This window comes from Beta vulgaris, chromosome 5, assembly GCF_026745355.1.
Source record: "Beta vulgaris subsp. vulgaris cultivar EL10 chromosome 5, EL10.2, whole genome shotgun sequence".
NCBI lineage: Eukaryota > Viridiplantae > Streptophyta > Magnoliopsida > Caryophyllales > Amaranthaceae > Beta > Beta vulgaris.
Window position 1 is genome coordinate 46,142,919 of NC_079206.1, and position 16,740 is coordinate 46,159,658.

At 35.4% G+C, this 16,740-nt stretch overlaps 1 protein-coding gene across 2 annotated transcripts; it reads right to left on the reverse strand.

Moving 5' to 3' along the window:
* Positions 1 to 846: 846 nt before the first annotated feature.
* On the reverse strand, positions 847 to 13,621 carry LOC104893483 (uncharacterized). 2 transcript variants are annotated; one of them, XM_048637570.2, is made up of 6 exons: positions 13,425 to 13,621; positions 5,778 to 5,832; positions 3,740 to 3,836; positions 3,439 to 3,515; positions 1,532 to 1,635; positions 847 to 1,147 (listed from the first exon to the last, which is right to left on the reverse strand). In XM_048637570.2, exons 1-6 carry the CDS (start codon positions 13,563 to 13,565, stop codon positions 1,112 to 1,114), a joined length of 510 nt encoding a protein of 169 aa, XP_048493527.1. In that variant the 5' UTR covers positions 13,566 to 13,621; the 3' UTR covers positions 847 to 1,111. The 2 variants fall into 2 exon arrangements, with proteins under 2 accessions (XP_048493527.1, XP_010677887.1); XM_010679585.4 differs by having other exon boundaries at positions 5,778 to 5,823; positions 13,425 to 13,620.
* Positions 13,622 to 16,740: the final 3,119 nt, after the last annotated feature.

Genomic DNA, 16,740 nt, shown 5'->3' on the forward strand with positions numbered 1-16,740 from the left:
CTAAAAGTGTTTCATAAGTTGTGTTAATAATAATGAACACTAAGAGCCCTTTTATAATCATAAGGAACCCGTACAAACCCTAAAAGATAACTTAAAACGAAAAATTTATCGAAAAACGCGTTCAGCGTTCAAAACTGCGCACCGCCCGACCAGGCCCGGGACAAAACAGCTTCGTCAGTTTTTCGTAAAACAGTCATAACTTTCTCGTTTCTCATCGAAATTGGGCATATGACCTATCGTTGGAAAGCTCTTTGAACAAGCTATCACCTCCAATTTGAATCACATCAAAATCATTTGTAGATTGAGAGATATGTGCATTCAAAGTTAGCCTTATGCCATTCACAAGATTTCAAGTCATATTTAATAGACAATTAAACCATGTCGCAGTCAGAGTTGAGTAACAAAATGGAAAGTGAAAACTATATGACGAGATTTTCAGACAATAAAATGGTTTGATTTTTGTAGGGTTAATATTCGCTCAAAAAGCAAGTAGCTCAGTCATGTTGTTTCAGCTAAAGCAACCCCAAAAGTGAGACTTATTTTTGGCTCAGTTTGTGATGTATTAGTGAATGCTACCTGCTCCAGATATGTCAGTTTTCTTAGTCAACTTGTAATTTCTATCCAAAAAAAGATTTCAGGTACGGTACGAATTTTTCTACCACCGCACCAGTCAGAATTCACTTAGTTTATGACCATCTAACACAGAAGTTCATGTTTGTACTACACAACTATGTTGAATTCGGAATTATATTCTCCAAAACACACACTTGTATAAATTAATCCTCGAGTCACATTAAGTTGCGGACTCTCTTAGTGAAGAATCCTGGAAGCATAAGCATATGACAATGGCCAATAAAACACTGAATCTTATATTTAGCAGAAGTTCATGGAAATAGCTGTAATACAAAACTCACATCCATAATACATGATATATGCACCAAAAGAACAAAAAGTATAAAAGAGCACATATTGCTACACCCAATAATATAACCTTCTATATGATCAACTTCATCGGTTCAAAGTTGCACTGTTGATGAACTCCCTGGCGCCTGTGTCTGGACTTTTTAACAAGCAGTTTTTACTTCTCTCTCTAATTAAAGTGTTGAATCATTTACTTGGCACTCCGCAGCCGTTCAATCAGTTCGTCCTACAAAAAAAAAACACCGTGCAGAAGCAGGAAATGTTAGATATTCTCAGCAGCCACCACCCTAAAAACAATCTCACTGTGCATGATGCCAGATAGAGGACAACAGCAATGTTTACAACAGAAATGGCTGGGCTTGCTTGGTTAGAAGCCCAAGGTTAACAAACATGATTGAAGTAAAAGACAAGAAAAAAACATGGCCCTTCATCTACAAGTACCATATTCTAGAGGAAATCTCTCAGTGTAAAGGAATATAGAGAAGAACTGAGAGAAAGACAAACAGGACAACTGAAGTCCCACTGCAAGTCAGACAAGTGAGACAATTGCAAGGTAGAGAAGTTCACTTAACAGTGGCATAACAACTATGCAATAAACACTGGCACTTGCCTTCTTCCCTTTGAGTGAAAGTCCTTTTTCCTTCAAAAGGGCCCGGAGCCTCTCCACTGTCAAACCCTGAAAATTCCTATCTGCAGCACGACTACTTGATCCACCTGCAATGAATAGGTGAAAATCATAACTGCTTCAACATAGCAATATGACAATTGCATTGCATGCTAAGGTAAATCTTCAAAACGAATAATAATAGATACTCTCTCCATCTACAATAATATTTCAAATATATAATATTCATGGTCACTAATGCATATCTTTGAAAACTAATCTTTATTTATGCATTAATAAAAAAAATATAAAAGTTGATATTTACAAAGTACCCATTGACACAAATCTAATAAAATTTCACATAATAACGTTGCGATATTTATAATATTAATTTTAAGAGTAGACTTATACTTATTAGTTATTACTTCCTCGTTCAATTATTATTGCAACATTACCCCTTCACATTATTTAAGAAAGACATGTAAGGAAGAGAGAGATAGAGATAGATAAAAAGTAGGCCCTATATGGTAGGAGAGAAATAGAGAGAAGATACAAAATAAAGAAATGTTACAATTAATATGAAACTTCTACATAAGATAAAAAAAGAACGGAGGAAGTACATTACTAAGTCTCTATGGTCAGATATATCTAACTTTGACCCCAAAAGGCAAACACAAAATTTATGTGGGCGGAGTAAGAGTAAAGAAATTTGAATAAACACATCAGAATTCCAGGTCTCAAAGCCTAATGTTGGTGCTATGATCACATTGCTTTAACCAATTTGCCCTTACAATCATCCAAAACGCACAACTCAGTGAAAAAAATCTATTCAGGTACAGAACTGTAAACACACAACCGAGACACAATTGAACTCATCTCCTTAGTTTTCTCTTTTCCTTCCTGTCTGCCGTTCCCTAAGCAAGTAAGCGAGATCGACAAAGATAGAAATGAATTTGGTGGTAGGATATATTTTACACGTCAATACGTCATATGACTAGGTTAACAGAGGGAACGTCACATTTATATCAGGAAGCCTATTGACAAGGTCAGTGTCAAGCCATAAGCATGAGATATTGATCAGGGCAATACGTACTTTGATTGTAGCATTGCTTATTATATAGAAGGGGTGTATTGTCTTGATAGACTCTGCAGGTTGCGAAACTATATTGGCGTGCTTATCATAGAGATGAAGGTGGTCAGAGTCTAGACACTCCCTAGTCATAGTACACAGTATTATAGCAGGAACCTAACATGTGGACACACTGGAATCTGAGCCATGAAGTAAGAGGATGCAGGTCGAAAGGAATCAATGTTAGATCATTAATTTGGTCAGATAGGTTTAAAAAAAATTCTGAAATTTAATACTAAACCTTATCCTTGTCTATTTCCCCCCATAACTCTCCCCCCGCAGCCCCCAGCTGATTAAGGAATGACTTAGAGCTGATCCTAGAGCCGGTGAGCTCAACTCCCATAAACACAATGAAGGTGCGTCTCAATCATAAACATCTATCCCAAACAGTACTAGTATATTGAATTGTACACATGATAAGCTTCTTGCTATTAAAGAAGTACTAGGCCATCAAGGGATGCAAAACATAGCATACTCATCCCCAGCACGAAATAGACCACATCTGGTAATGTGCAGCTGAAATGTTGACACAATTTCAGTGCATGTGGTTTACCTCTACAGTAATTAGTACAGCAAGTATAAAAGATCCATTAGTAGAATATGCAAGTTGCCAGCAAAAAAATAGACCACAGCTAGAAACGTCAAAAGTCAAATAATCAAGTCTTAAAAAACTGAATGCCACAAAAAATAAGAGAGATTATGAAACTCATCCACATTTTTAAAGTTATTTACCATGTAAACATATTCACTTCGCATGTTCTGCAATCACACTAAAATCACTTACCCTGTCGAGCATTGTTCTGGCTGTTAGTCATTGCTCTCTTAGCTGGAGTTCTTGCATCAGCAGGTCTGTCAGATGCTCTGCATATACAAGATACCGATGTAATTCCATCATACTTCCAAAAAAAAGAGATGAGACCTAGAGCTATGAACAGATACATAGAAAGATGCTGAGGGTATATTCATCAAAAGATAAATCTTGGCATGTTATTTCATCACAATCTAACTTGAAAATACCACCAAAACATACATAAAATTTACTGAGCTAGAGATTAAGTGCATTCAAAGTGCTAGAGATGGAACACCTCTTTTTTGAGCTATCAGCAACATCACTCTGTTGCTTCTTTAAAGTAAGTGATCTGATCAATATGTTCATCTGATCTGTCTTTATTACTTGGTTCTCTGCATAAACAAAATTCACTTGTCAGTTACCTTTCGATTATCATAAGGGATGATTAGCAGGTCTACATGCTGCATATATTATGCTTTTAGAAACAGTTAAACGAGTACTTAGCATGATTTCATGTACAATGTCAAGAAGAGCAAGCCCTGAAGAAATTGCCTTCACCACCCGCCCCCCAATGGGTATATTGACAGCAAAACCCCCAGATCCCCCTCAATACCTAATTATCTACTTATTATTTTATGTCTACCATCTTCCTTTGCACGTATCCGGTATGCCAACACACAACTTGAGCATTAATATCTTTAATTATGTATAAGTACGAATTATAGAAATTTGATATTTTGTGTCTATATATTAAGACAGATCCAGAAATATCCCACATAACTATGTTTTTTCCTTACATATAAATAATACAAGATGAAATACGAGAGTGAATGGTGGAAAAATGAAAAATGGCAGATCTAAAATAATGAAGAAAATAGCTAACCCTACTCCCAAGCATCAAATCCTTTCTGAATTAAACTGCTCATATGCCTCCAAGTTGAGCCTGAAAGTAGTTTGAAAACCTAGTGGTCTGGTTAATTAAGTGATAGATACGTAGGCAATTGCTATATTCAGACATATGTCTCAGGCAGGGGCAGGGGCAGGGCAGGGCAGGAAGAAGAGAGATGGAAGCAGCGTGAAGGCATTGTTGGTGGCAAGTTAGTTTTGACCACTTAGAATAAAAAATAATTTTGTGCTTTTGATATTTTCGATATTTCTAGCCTCTATTATAAGCCAGCTACTGGGGAATTTGGTGTCCACCTAATTATCTAAATGCCCTTTCTTTTTTGCCATGTTTCAAATTTAATGTTAATATACTAGAACTATTGTAGATGTTTCATAACTTGAAACACGCCTTGCGTGCATTTGAATCTAGTTCTCAAATAAACCAACTCCAGAGCTTGCTTTTTAAATCAATGATTTATATATTTATTTAATAGTCAAACCAAATTAGTTTTGCTACACTATGTAGGTGTCGTAATTTACATAAAAAAAGTACAAAGTCCTTAACACCATTCATGCTTTGCCATTGGGAAGTCCAATGGCAAAAAGGAGATTTACTAGCTCATTATATAATAAGAATCTGTGAAATCCTCACTAAGAGTTTATTGAGACCTCGGCATCACCAGAATGGTATTATCCAAAAGGCATGACAATCAAAGCGTTCACTATACCACATTTGCTTTAAGATAAATTAAGACCTTGCTGATGAGAAAATAGAAACAAAGTACATTAGAGAAAGGACCAGGAGTTTCCTTGTAGAACTTAATTAAAACAGGCGTGCCACTCACATTTATAAACCACAGGATCTATTCTAGAAAACACCATAGAAAAACACTATTAACGAGGAAAGAAGCACAAAACAGCATTACTGAAACAAAACGCATCAAGAATATACGTGGCAAAGATGCAAAACCCCAAACAAGAAATATTACAAAAAGCAGCACAACCTTTGAAAGTTCAAACTTCATGACTGAGCCCAATCACCTAGAAAAAAGCTTTATAGATACATTTATTAGCTTACAGCTTCTTGACCATTAAATTTACATGAATCTAGTAGGTTACAGTCACTTATAGGGATGGGTTTCAAGATGAGGGTACTAAGTATCATATGGTCATTCAGACAGAAAACCTAGGACCTCGCATATTATTTGAGAAGCCAATTTGATGTCATTTAGCCAGTAAAATGATCAACAATAAGATCACCAAATGGGAGATACCAGCTGATAGCAGCAAAATAACTCAATAACAACAATTGTTATCAAAGCATTTCAAAACCAACAATAATATCCAGAAACAAACTTATACAATTTATGATAAACTAACTGAGAATATGTATGTCAACCTCTTGCAAGTTATGACACTACGCTAATTTTAAAATTTCGAAAGACGACCTGGGGGTGCTGTCTCATGATCACAGATGTAAACTCGCATCCCACCCTGCAAAAGCTTTTCCAATATTGGCGTAAGAATCTACACAACGTCTAATCAAAACAATAATGATAATAATAATTATAAAAAAATCCTACACACCATATTAATTAATTTTAAGAAAATCTTACACCAGATGTTTAAATGTAGAGGACTTTGAAAAAAACGACCATCATTGGTTAGTAAGTATCAACATAGTATAAGTGTAAGGTAAAAGTTGATTCAAAAATAAATTATATTCATGGAGCCCCATAAATAGATGTTTGTAGCAGCTTGCCAAATCATTGTAACTATCAATATATATTCAGACTCATACGCCAGTTACATAGATTATTAGATAATCCAAGATCTTCACTATTCCCTTCGTTTCATTTACAACTTAGAAGGCATGCACTGTTTACGAAATAAATTTTCAGCTGTTGACTACACTTGATACATACTCCCTCTGTTTCTTAAAAATTTACTCATATCTCTTTTCACAAGAACATAAAAAATAAGGGAGAAGTTGGAGGGAGAAATGAAAAAGGTGGAGAAAAGAAGAGAGAAACAATTATAAAGTAGGAGATGTGAATAATAAAGTAAAAACTTATGGTGGGCCTCATGTCCCAAAATAGAAAAGAGGAAGTCTGTAATTTTTTGTGAAACGTTCTAAAAAAGAAAGTGAGTAAATTTTTGTGAAAGGGAGAGAGTATAATTAGAAAACATAATGAGAAATACAAAAGAACCATGATAGTACTTTTACGATGAAACTAATGATATATTGACAAGAACGGTGAATGTATTATATGAAAGAGAAGGAATGCTATAGAGTATAGACACAAGTCAGACCCTCAAAGCCAAGTGTGGAAAGAAAACGGCATACTATTATATACCAAGCACTGCCCAAGCATTATGCTTTATGTTTCAAAGTGCATGACTGTGACAGTAGAAACGTGCCTAATACAGCAATCCGACAGAACTACAAAGATGTAGCTGATGAGGGTAGACGAAGTTTTGTTTTTATAGAAAAGGGTAGACAAAGTTAGTATTTGGATGAAAAAAGAATCAAAATGAGTCAAGTAAAGATGCGGATAATTATCTCAATCAAGCATGACCTGCTTGGATGTAAATGCATATGCAAGTTGTGGACTCGTGGTATATCTCACCAATAGGACTCTTTGAGATTAATAAGCAGGAGTCTTTTGTTATTTGGTGCTAATATTGTTGCAAAACTGAAGGCAGTGAGGGTTTTTCTGCTAGCTAATAATGATTTGATAGCATGGTGAGTACGGGATGATGGTTTCGGTTTTCGAGATGAAGAAGGATGTTATAAGCTCCTATAATTAAATCGTTAGCTTGATGTGGGAGTATAGACTAGAGAACTAGTTAAAGCATCACAATTTTTCATCAAATACTGGTGCAGTTACATGGAGGCTTACTCCAGAAAATGACTTTAGGGAAAAATCGATGCAGCGGTTAAAGGGGATGGAAAAAAATACGGTGTTGTCTTAGTTCCCGAAGAATATATATGTGATGTGGCAGGGGCAGCTTCCAAATTTGGGCTGCAGAATGTGATATAGATGAGGTGGAAGCTCTTGCTGCTAGCTATGGGCTCAATGTTGCAGGAGATGCTGGCATCCAACAGTATATTCTAAAGCCAGACAAAGTGAAGTTCTTTAATATGTCCACTGTAAAGAAAGAAAAAATACTATTTCGGAATTATCTTAAAACTATACGAGTACTGCACCCTCTTTTGTATGACTTATATACATATAAACTCCATACTCTTTCTTACCTATAACAATCAATACAGAGAAATGATCAGGGAATATTCTTCTTTTTTCTGGCAGAGGTTCTATTCTGAAATATAATAGGACAAAGTCACGGGAAAAATCACAAATATGGCTGGTCTTCTCATAAAAATCGTCACCATAGGTTATTCCATTACAATTACCAACTACGGGAGGTGCCTTCTCAAAATGATCCAGAGACCTAGATAAAACGAGTTAAAGGTCGACCTATGATGTATCAAGCTCTAGTTTTCAACGTACGGCCACCGCGGAAGCAAGGGAAAAGATTGAAAAATAAAACAGATAATACCCAATTAAACAAGTTTTCCATCAGTTGTGATTATTTTGGAAGACCTCCCCATAGTTTGGATTATTCTAGAATAACCAATAGCTGAAATTACTATGCGAAGACCACGTATGGTTAAATTTTTGCTTGTGATTTATTCCTATATAATATCAATATTACAAATTACAATACCACAACCGAATAGCTTGACCAACGAGATTAATTTAAGATAATTTTGTGTGCATTAGGAGATATCCACAATATGTTTAATCAAGATGCACGCAAGGGTACTTCCATTCAATGATTTTTCGGTAGAAATAACCTCAAAATAGCTGAAAAGCATTTGGCTCCTTCTATGTGAGTTTTAAAGCTAGAAAGATTGCTTTACAGGTTCTACTAGAAGAAGAAATTTCCGGCAGATTATTTTTGCTTTGAGGGGGGTGGGGGGAGGGGGGAAGAGAGAGAGAGAATCGTCTTGCACAGAGCCCAATGAGGTTTAATATGTATTAAAACCTTCGATACCCGGATATAGCATCACATCCAAGCAACAACAACGACAAAAATTAGCTAGATGTAATAACACTTGTACCTCAGGAAAGCTACTTTTTGGCGAGCAGTTCAGCAGCCTTGTTAAAATAATGTTTACGCGCCAAATATTTTTTATGATTTATCATTTTGAAACGATTGCTACACTGGGATAAAAAAGTGTATATCATCAGGAACAAATATTATTTTTTGCATTTTCCTATTCGGGAGGGTCCCAAAAGGAAGGTCACACTCTCTACAGGCTCAAATCTCATAGCTTGTTCGGTTAACCTTCAAATACATGGGAAATTAGAATTCCTACGAAGTAGGTATATGAGTTGTTGTTTGGTTGGCAAAAACATGGGAAGTAGAACTTCCTAGGAAGTTCTACTTCCTACAAAATGGAGGAAATAACTTACCAAGGCCCCCCTAGGTAAGTGGAAATTCCCATGGGAAATAGAATTTTCCATGTTCAACCAAACAAAAAAATGTACTTCCTAGGAAATGAAATTTCATGGGCAATGCAAATTCAAGGGAAGCTATACTTCCCAACTTCAACCAAACGACCCCTCAGTATAGGTTGAGTGTTTTGGTTGGTCTTGCAGGGAATAATACCTAAAGCATAAAGGTATGTAGGGGTTCAAGGCAGTCAGTCTAGTCTTCTATGTCAATCACAGATACAGATTACTTTGTGAAGGACAATTGTTCTTTTCCTTCTCATACTGCATTATTGGACAAAGGTAATCTTCAAGGGAAAGCAAAGATTGGTTAGTCTATTAAGAGCCATTAGGTTTGGAAGGGAAAAAAGAAACGGAATGAAATGGAAACTGTTCAGGTGGAGGAATCTATTAGAATCTAACACATTCCATTACCCCAAAAAAAAAAGAGTGTGGTTATTTCTTGCTTCTAACCTCAAAAAAGAATTTAACATCATTCTCTCTCTTGAGTCCTGGTCGCATTCTATCCACCCCTGACCACACGATGCTTTCTCTCTCACATTACCCCTGTGATCTATGCCATCAGTTGAGTAGAAATCCCTATTTCACACAGTCTCCCCTTCCCCTCTCTCACCTCCAGTCCCTTCTTCAGCCATGGATGGTCAAATTGAGCCACACCAATGCCAGATTTGACCACAGTGATTTCAGTAAGGCTGTTTGTGTTTGTTGTTACTTGAAGGCGAAGATATAATATCAGTAGTTAGCATGGTAGTTGAGTGATAATTGTGAGGCCTCTGAAACTAAATTGGACTCCTTTTCATAAATCACAATGCATTCTGCTTCTGAAAGGATGAGGGTTTTAAGCTGGGGAAATGCAATTGCGGGTAATGAATTGAGATAAAAAAAAATAATAATAAAGATATTAACCTTGAGCAAATATTTAGAAACTGACAAGTAGTTAAAAAGGGTTTTCGACGCCATTGCAATTTCAATCAAAAGGCCTTAACACTCAATAAGCTGAAAGGCATAAAATAGCTAACCCATGGGGGACTTCTAGGTATAGGTTCCCTGCTCCATCATAATTCCCGTAGAATTCATGACATTGACGGTCTCTCTGTGCTCTCCTTGAGAAAAACATCAAGAACAAAAAAATATGCGAGTTTTCAAGACCGACCACACAATTTATCCAGCATAACTAAATTTATGTTTCAATCTTGTTCCCCTAGAAGCCTAGATAGAACATAATTATATGAGTTGATCCCATTATACCCAATAAAGAAATGATAGTATTTAGCACAAACATTTTTAGGAAAGGTATATTGGTGAAACATGAATTTTTTGTTTCCAATGACCTATTAGTAGTAATGAGGTATTTTCTACAAATGATCTTTCCTCTCAGATATTGTGTTAGGCTGGTTATTTCAGTAAAAAATCCTATGCAGAAGCTCTTACACTTTGGTAGATACTCTACATCCAAAATTGACGTCATGAAGAAAAGAAAGTGATAGAGAGGCTCATTGGAAAGAAGGAAAAATGCAAAGAAAAAGGCCACAGCAACATGTATTAGTAAGATCCAAACGATAACAACTAGTAAGATATGAGATAGGGCGTGAATTAAACGAGCAAATGGCAAGAAGGGCACAAAAACAAAATTAATACATAAGAGTAAAGACTAGACATGCCAAAATCTTACACAAGGAAAACACATTAAATTTTGAACAAAAATTATATCCAATTTCTAAACTTACCAAATCCAAACACCCCGCTATATAGTCGTGTGAACATGACCCACTTTAGATGACCCGCCGAGACAAGTTATTCAAATTGACGCATATTAAAGTTTATAAAATGGTTCACAAAACCTTTGAACCTATAATGGCTATAAATATTTTTCTTTTCCCCCTTGTAGCTTAGAAGGATGTCAACTTTTCTCTTATATCTCTTTCCATTTGGATGGACAGCCAATTATAATAAAAATAATGGCCGAAACGGAATCGATTTGACCAAACTAATTTCTGCCTCTAGCACGACACAAGGAGAGAGAAAATAGAGTGGGTCGGAAGTTTCAATGAAGGGTAAAAGTATGCCCCTTTGATCCTAGAGTACCACAATTTCTTGAAAAGTTTCATATCCTCAACTAACTCCATATAAACCAATTTAACCCTCATCACTTCCCTTAACTGTATTAAAATATAGCTCTTCAGTCTTCCCTCTATGCAATTCCTTAGGATTTCTTCAATGACCTCATTAATTTAGATGCCACTTCTTTCACTCTTACTAAGCTTAAACCATCTTCATCCGAGAAACATCTCTTTGTGATATTCAAGTAGAATATGAAAGGAAACAAACTTAAGAGTAGTACCAAAATCATATATCAATATGCATGTCAAACTATCTTCAACGGTATAAATCTTTCATAGAAGCCAAATTCACAAACAAAATATTGTTAGTTCTATTAAATGAAACAAACATGATTGTCACTTAATAGCATCACTTGATAATGTATTTTATATAATAAAATTAAGAATTTGATCAAGAAACTTTTCTTGCCCATCCCTCGAAAAGTAAGCACTGGCAACACATATGTACTCTTCATGTTAGCATTGATAAAATGACCTGCACACAAGGTCCTAAAATAATTTCATGTGTGTTTCAAACACAGGTCAACTAATCAAACTAGAAAGCATTTTTTCCTCTATCCAAAGTAACCATGCAATATTTTGCAATGTGTAGATCATAGTCACATTTGCCAAATAGCAGCAATCAATTATAGATGCAATTCTGTAAATCCCTTCCTCACTCATGGCTAGACCTGGTTATTGGGCGGGTCGGGTGTGGGTCGGGTTATAAGAGGGCGCCTCATAAAGGGTCGATAGCGGGTCGGGTCAAATGAGTAGTGGACCGATGGCGGGTCGATAATGGGCAGGCTGGCAAATGAGCAAGAAAACACAAGGAACAAAGAGAGCCAAAAGTGAGTTTAAATGAATGTGAATCCGAATATGTAATTGTTTTTACAAAACCTATTTTATTTTTCAAAATTATTGGGTTTCTTTATTGGCCCTATAATGGCTCTGTCCAATAATGACCCTATCCAATAAAGCCCAATCCAATAATGACCCTATCCAATAAAGCCCTGTCCAATAAAAGCCAATTAAATTTGACCCTAACCTTTTAGCCATTGGGCTGTCCTATCCAATAACCAGGTCTACTCATGGCTGAGTTTAATTGAGTTCACTCACCACTTCACAGTGACTATTCCTCTATTAGCTCGGTTGTGTTACTGACAGAACAAGCTACCGATATATTTCTCATTTGAAACATCAGTTATGTCTTATTCTTCTCTCTCATACACATAAGACAAGATGAGCAATGACTTCTGTCTTAGTAGCCCAGACCAAGTATTGAGGTATTTTGGCAAGTTAAATTGAATTGTAATTTCGATATATAGCAGCATCTTAGCTATTATTTACACATACTATTGATATGTTGAACTCTTCATTTTACCTCAAGAACTCTTGTCATATCCTCGACACTCCGACATAGCCATAAACACTTCGACACTTCATATTAGGCCAAAATCATGGAATTTTTTTGTAAAATAGTCGTGTCAAACACTTGGACATGTGGTCGTGTCTGACACAAATATCCAAATTTGAGTAATAAAGGTTAACACCTTGTCATATTATACACAAAGTCCATCTCCTCTAAGCAAGGTCATAAAAACTTCAACTATGACTATATGAGCAATCAAATCAATGTCAAAATTTGAAAAACAAGCCTTTGAAGCCAAAAGACTCTGTTTATCGTAATAAAATCTCATTTAGATAAAAACCAAAGGTATTCCTCTGAAACTTTAAAATTAATACACAAGTATTTGATGCCATAATTATTGTTTGCCACTATGTCCCTCATGTGCCTGTACCAATCCCTAATCGCGCAAAATCAAGCAAATTAGAAAGCAAACCAAAATGAAGCCACAAATTTTAAAAGTTACAGGAAATTTTCCCAATTTGAGCTTTGAGAGCTCAACTGCTAATAATACTCGGTCGTATTCATCTCTAACGCAAACTTGACAATGTGTAATTGCAACATAAAACTAAATCAAAAATAACCTAAAAGCAATTCCATTGGAGTCTTGCTAATCAATTCTGGTATAATGCATTTTCAGTGGGATATGAGTCCTTTTTTGTCACACATTGTCAAGTTTGTATTGTATTTCGGGACCTCATAACTTCTTTGTATTAGTGCTGAAAACTTTGTGTTAGTTTAAAGAACTTTTACGAAATATAAACTCAATTAAACAATGCGGAAACTGAATTCAGTCAATGCATAAACAGTAAAGCAAACACATTACCTCCAATTATCAGACAACGGTGAATAATTCACCGAAAAAATGCACAGCAATACATTAACAAATTGCAAGCAAACATCAAAAAACTATAATTGAGTCAGACAACCAACTTAAACAACGAAAAATTATCAATATAAACTCCAAAATTCAAAAATCAAAATGCAGAATCCTAAAAACTTGCAGCAGAACATTGCAACTTTTGCAAGAAGAGAGAGAAAAAGTGAAGGAAATGGAGAGAATACCAAATTAGGAGAGGAAACGGTGGAAGAGAAGAGTCCGCGAGAAGGAAGGTTAGTGAGGAAATTGGCTGCGGCGCCACTGGCCGTCGGATTGGAATCGGATGGCGGTGGAGACGCAGAAGACGAACCCTCTTCCATTACCATGACTGGTATTTTGGCGCTGCACAGGAGGGTGGGGGAAGTAAATTATTGGAATACTATTGTTTAGTTTAATACACTTGGATTTGCAGGGACAATACCAAATTATCATAATTACTAGTTGTTACCAAGTAAGTGTTGGCCCAGTGGTGATGGGGACGGGCTTTGGTAGGACGGATCCGTGTTCGAATTCCCGCAACACCCTTGGCAAAGGAATGGAACTTAACCACCCCGAAATTGGCCTCGATCCGAATATAGCCCGAAGGGTGAACCGGGTGCAAACACCAAAAAAAAAAAATACTAGTTGTTGCTACGCGCGCCTACGCGCGCGGTGCCCCAAAATAGTGAAATTGTGATATCCATAGTCTGTTAGTTTAAGCTAGCCCAATGTCCATTTGCGCACGAATCGAAACAAAGTGTAAATATATGCTTTTTGTGTTAGAAACTGCCCAATTTGGATGTCTTAACATCATTTTTAGAATCGTTAATGGTGAGACTAATGACTTTTGTCTAGGACAACGTAGGCAAGACGTTAATGAATTTAAAGATAAAGAATGCAAACATAGAAGTTGTTGAGGATGAGTTTGAAAATCAAATATCTACATAAACGTTTTAAACTCTAGGAATGTTTTTTATATTTTCTTCTTCCTACATTAGATCGTCCTGTTGTTTGATCTTGCAAAAATCACACTTACATCTAGTAATTATATACAAGCTTGCATGTTAATTCAAAAGCTAAACATTTATTTATATAGTTCCCAAACAGACAAAAGAACAGGCAATTCTGCAGTCGGCGAGCATACATGATGGCGAAATTAATGATCCCGCATTCTTGCTTGTTGAATAGTTGTTGTGGGTAGGCTCCAAGCTACAAGAAGGCAAAAACAATTTTAAAGAAGCAATGGTGAGGAAGTAGAACTTGAAGTGCTTATTAATAAGCAGAAATGTAATTTAACTTTTGTAGAACTTGGTTATAACTAAGCACGTCGGAGTCATATAATGCAAGTTATGTTCTAAATTTCTAATTGTGACCGAGGAAGAGATGATTAATTATGCACGTTAATCTTTTGGAAATAAACATGGAGCTTAAAGTAATTCTATGTGAAAGACATTTTCTAATTTGACTATTCTAATTATGGAACTATTTTTTGCCGATTTGATTTCTGTTTGTACAAGAGATGTGTAACACCCCGTCCTTCTACTACTAAGATACTAAACAATATCTAATCAAGAAGTACTAAGAAAGACGTTAGCGGAAATAACGTCGGGACGGTTATGCTACTCTAAAACAGTAATTAAAGATAATTCCTCAAACCAAAGGTTCATAGCTTAAAAAGGGAATTAATATCCGAGATCACATCATAGTTCTAAAATAAAGAAATGTCCCAATTATATCATATTATCAATCCAAAAACTATGAGACATGAAAGTCTCCCGATAAAACTTAAATAAAACTAAATATCCTTGAAAGCTATCCAAAAGTAAGTCTCTCTATGGTCTACATAGAATTCATCTACCAAAAACAGTACTAGGAGCTTCTTCTCACTACAAACTCTCACTCTGCTAGCCCAAGCAGTCATTTCCATCTGCAAGGATGTATTAAATAATTCCACAGTCAGTGGGGAGTAATTAGCAGTTCTCCCAGAACAATAGCGATCAAAGCACGATTCAGAATTAAATTATTAAGAAAGGAAAATCATGCAATCATTACATCAATAGCATGCACCTAACCATAAAGCTCATAGGTAAAACATGTGATCATCAACAATAAGTAAACATGATATAGTGAGTGAAACAATTATAATATATATAAATAATAATAAATCAAGAATTCACAAGTTTTGAGTCAGAAACCGAACGCCAGTGATTCGCAAATCACTTCCTAAGGTTTGTCAGATCGCAATCTCCAGGTCAGTCTATGGGCTTACGTTCCCCACTGCCTGTGTCTAAGAATGGCCAAACTCCCGATGCAGGGTAGAACACGCAGAACTCCCTGACCTCTCGGACGACAACAATTAACCCAGGTGTACCCCTAGTTCGCAAACCAGGTGGTTGGCATGTTCTTCACCGGGGACTACATCTATCCCACCGGATGTTCTTATCTCAAAATACAATCATGCATATAATCCAAGTATCATTCATCTAAAATATTCATCAAAAAGGGGATGCCACCCGGCCTTATACCCACAGTTCATCAAAACAGTTCTTCATAATTCCTCAAAATAAATCACTTACAACTTTTCAACAGATGTCTCCCACAATAAATACTTTAACACCACTAAACATCATCAATGATATTATACTAGTATTCACAGCAACCACAATTCAATCAAAAATACACCACCAATTAACTCTAAATCATATTCTTGAAAGAGTAGTAATAATTAATCATTTTCTTTCATAAATCAAACATATACATATGGTTACCCAATGATACATACTGCATACTACTGAAAATCAGAAACCCATAATATAATAAATTATGAATTATTTCGATTTACAAGCCCTGAAATAATTTAAAAGTGTATCCTCAATTTCAAACAAAAACACAATAGTAATTATTATACTAATAAGTTTGAGCAGTAAAAACACACAAAAATTATCATACGACCCTAATGGCTCTTTTGACATGGTACAATTTTTATTTATAATTTCGGACTCCAAAAGTATTTTTAACAGTTAATATACAGATTACTCAAATAAGCCAAAATAATAATTAAAAATATAAACAGACGCCCAAAAATTACCAAAAATTTACATAACATGTAAAAACTCACGGAAATACATAATATTCAAATAAATGAATTTTTCAGCCCTTATAAATAATTTTCATGAATTATATACTGACAGAAACGAAATTACAAAAACAGATATATCAATTAAATAAAATAGTAAACAGCAGGAAAAAATTATTCTAAGGGATGGAATACATACTACGAATGTAACATGATCTAAGAAAAATAGTTTCATCAATTTTAACATTCGTTCAATAATTATTATGCAATTTAGCCAAAAACACACAAAACACCAATTAAATTAAATAAATACCAAAAACAATGCGAAAATTATTTTTCTCTACACAGTATTCACATAGCATGTAACAAGTATATTCATGTCAAATTTCGTCCATAATTTCATTAAAAATATTTAAATAATTCCTAGCGTAGTAATCTAATACCGA

What these genes read in the sequence shown, in the direction of transcription:
- LOC104893483 (XM_048637570.2), bottom strand. Translation starts at nt 13,565, where the DNA reads ATGGTAATGGAAGAGGGTTCGTCTTCTGCGTCTCCACCGCCATCCGAT. An exon ending in CCAGAACAATGCTCGACAGG is followed by an intron (nt 1,636 to 3,438) that starts GTAAGTGATTTT and finishes TATTCATTGCAG; the next exon opens with GTGGATCAAGTAGTCGTGCT. An exon ending in TTTCACTCAAAGGGAAGAAG is followed by an intron (nt 1,148 to 1,531) that starts GCAAGTGCCAGT and finishes TTTTTTTTGTAG; the next exon opens with GACGAACTGATTGAACGGCT.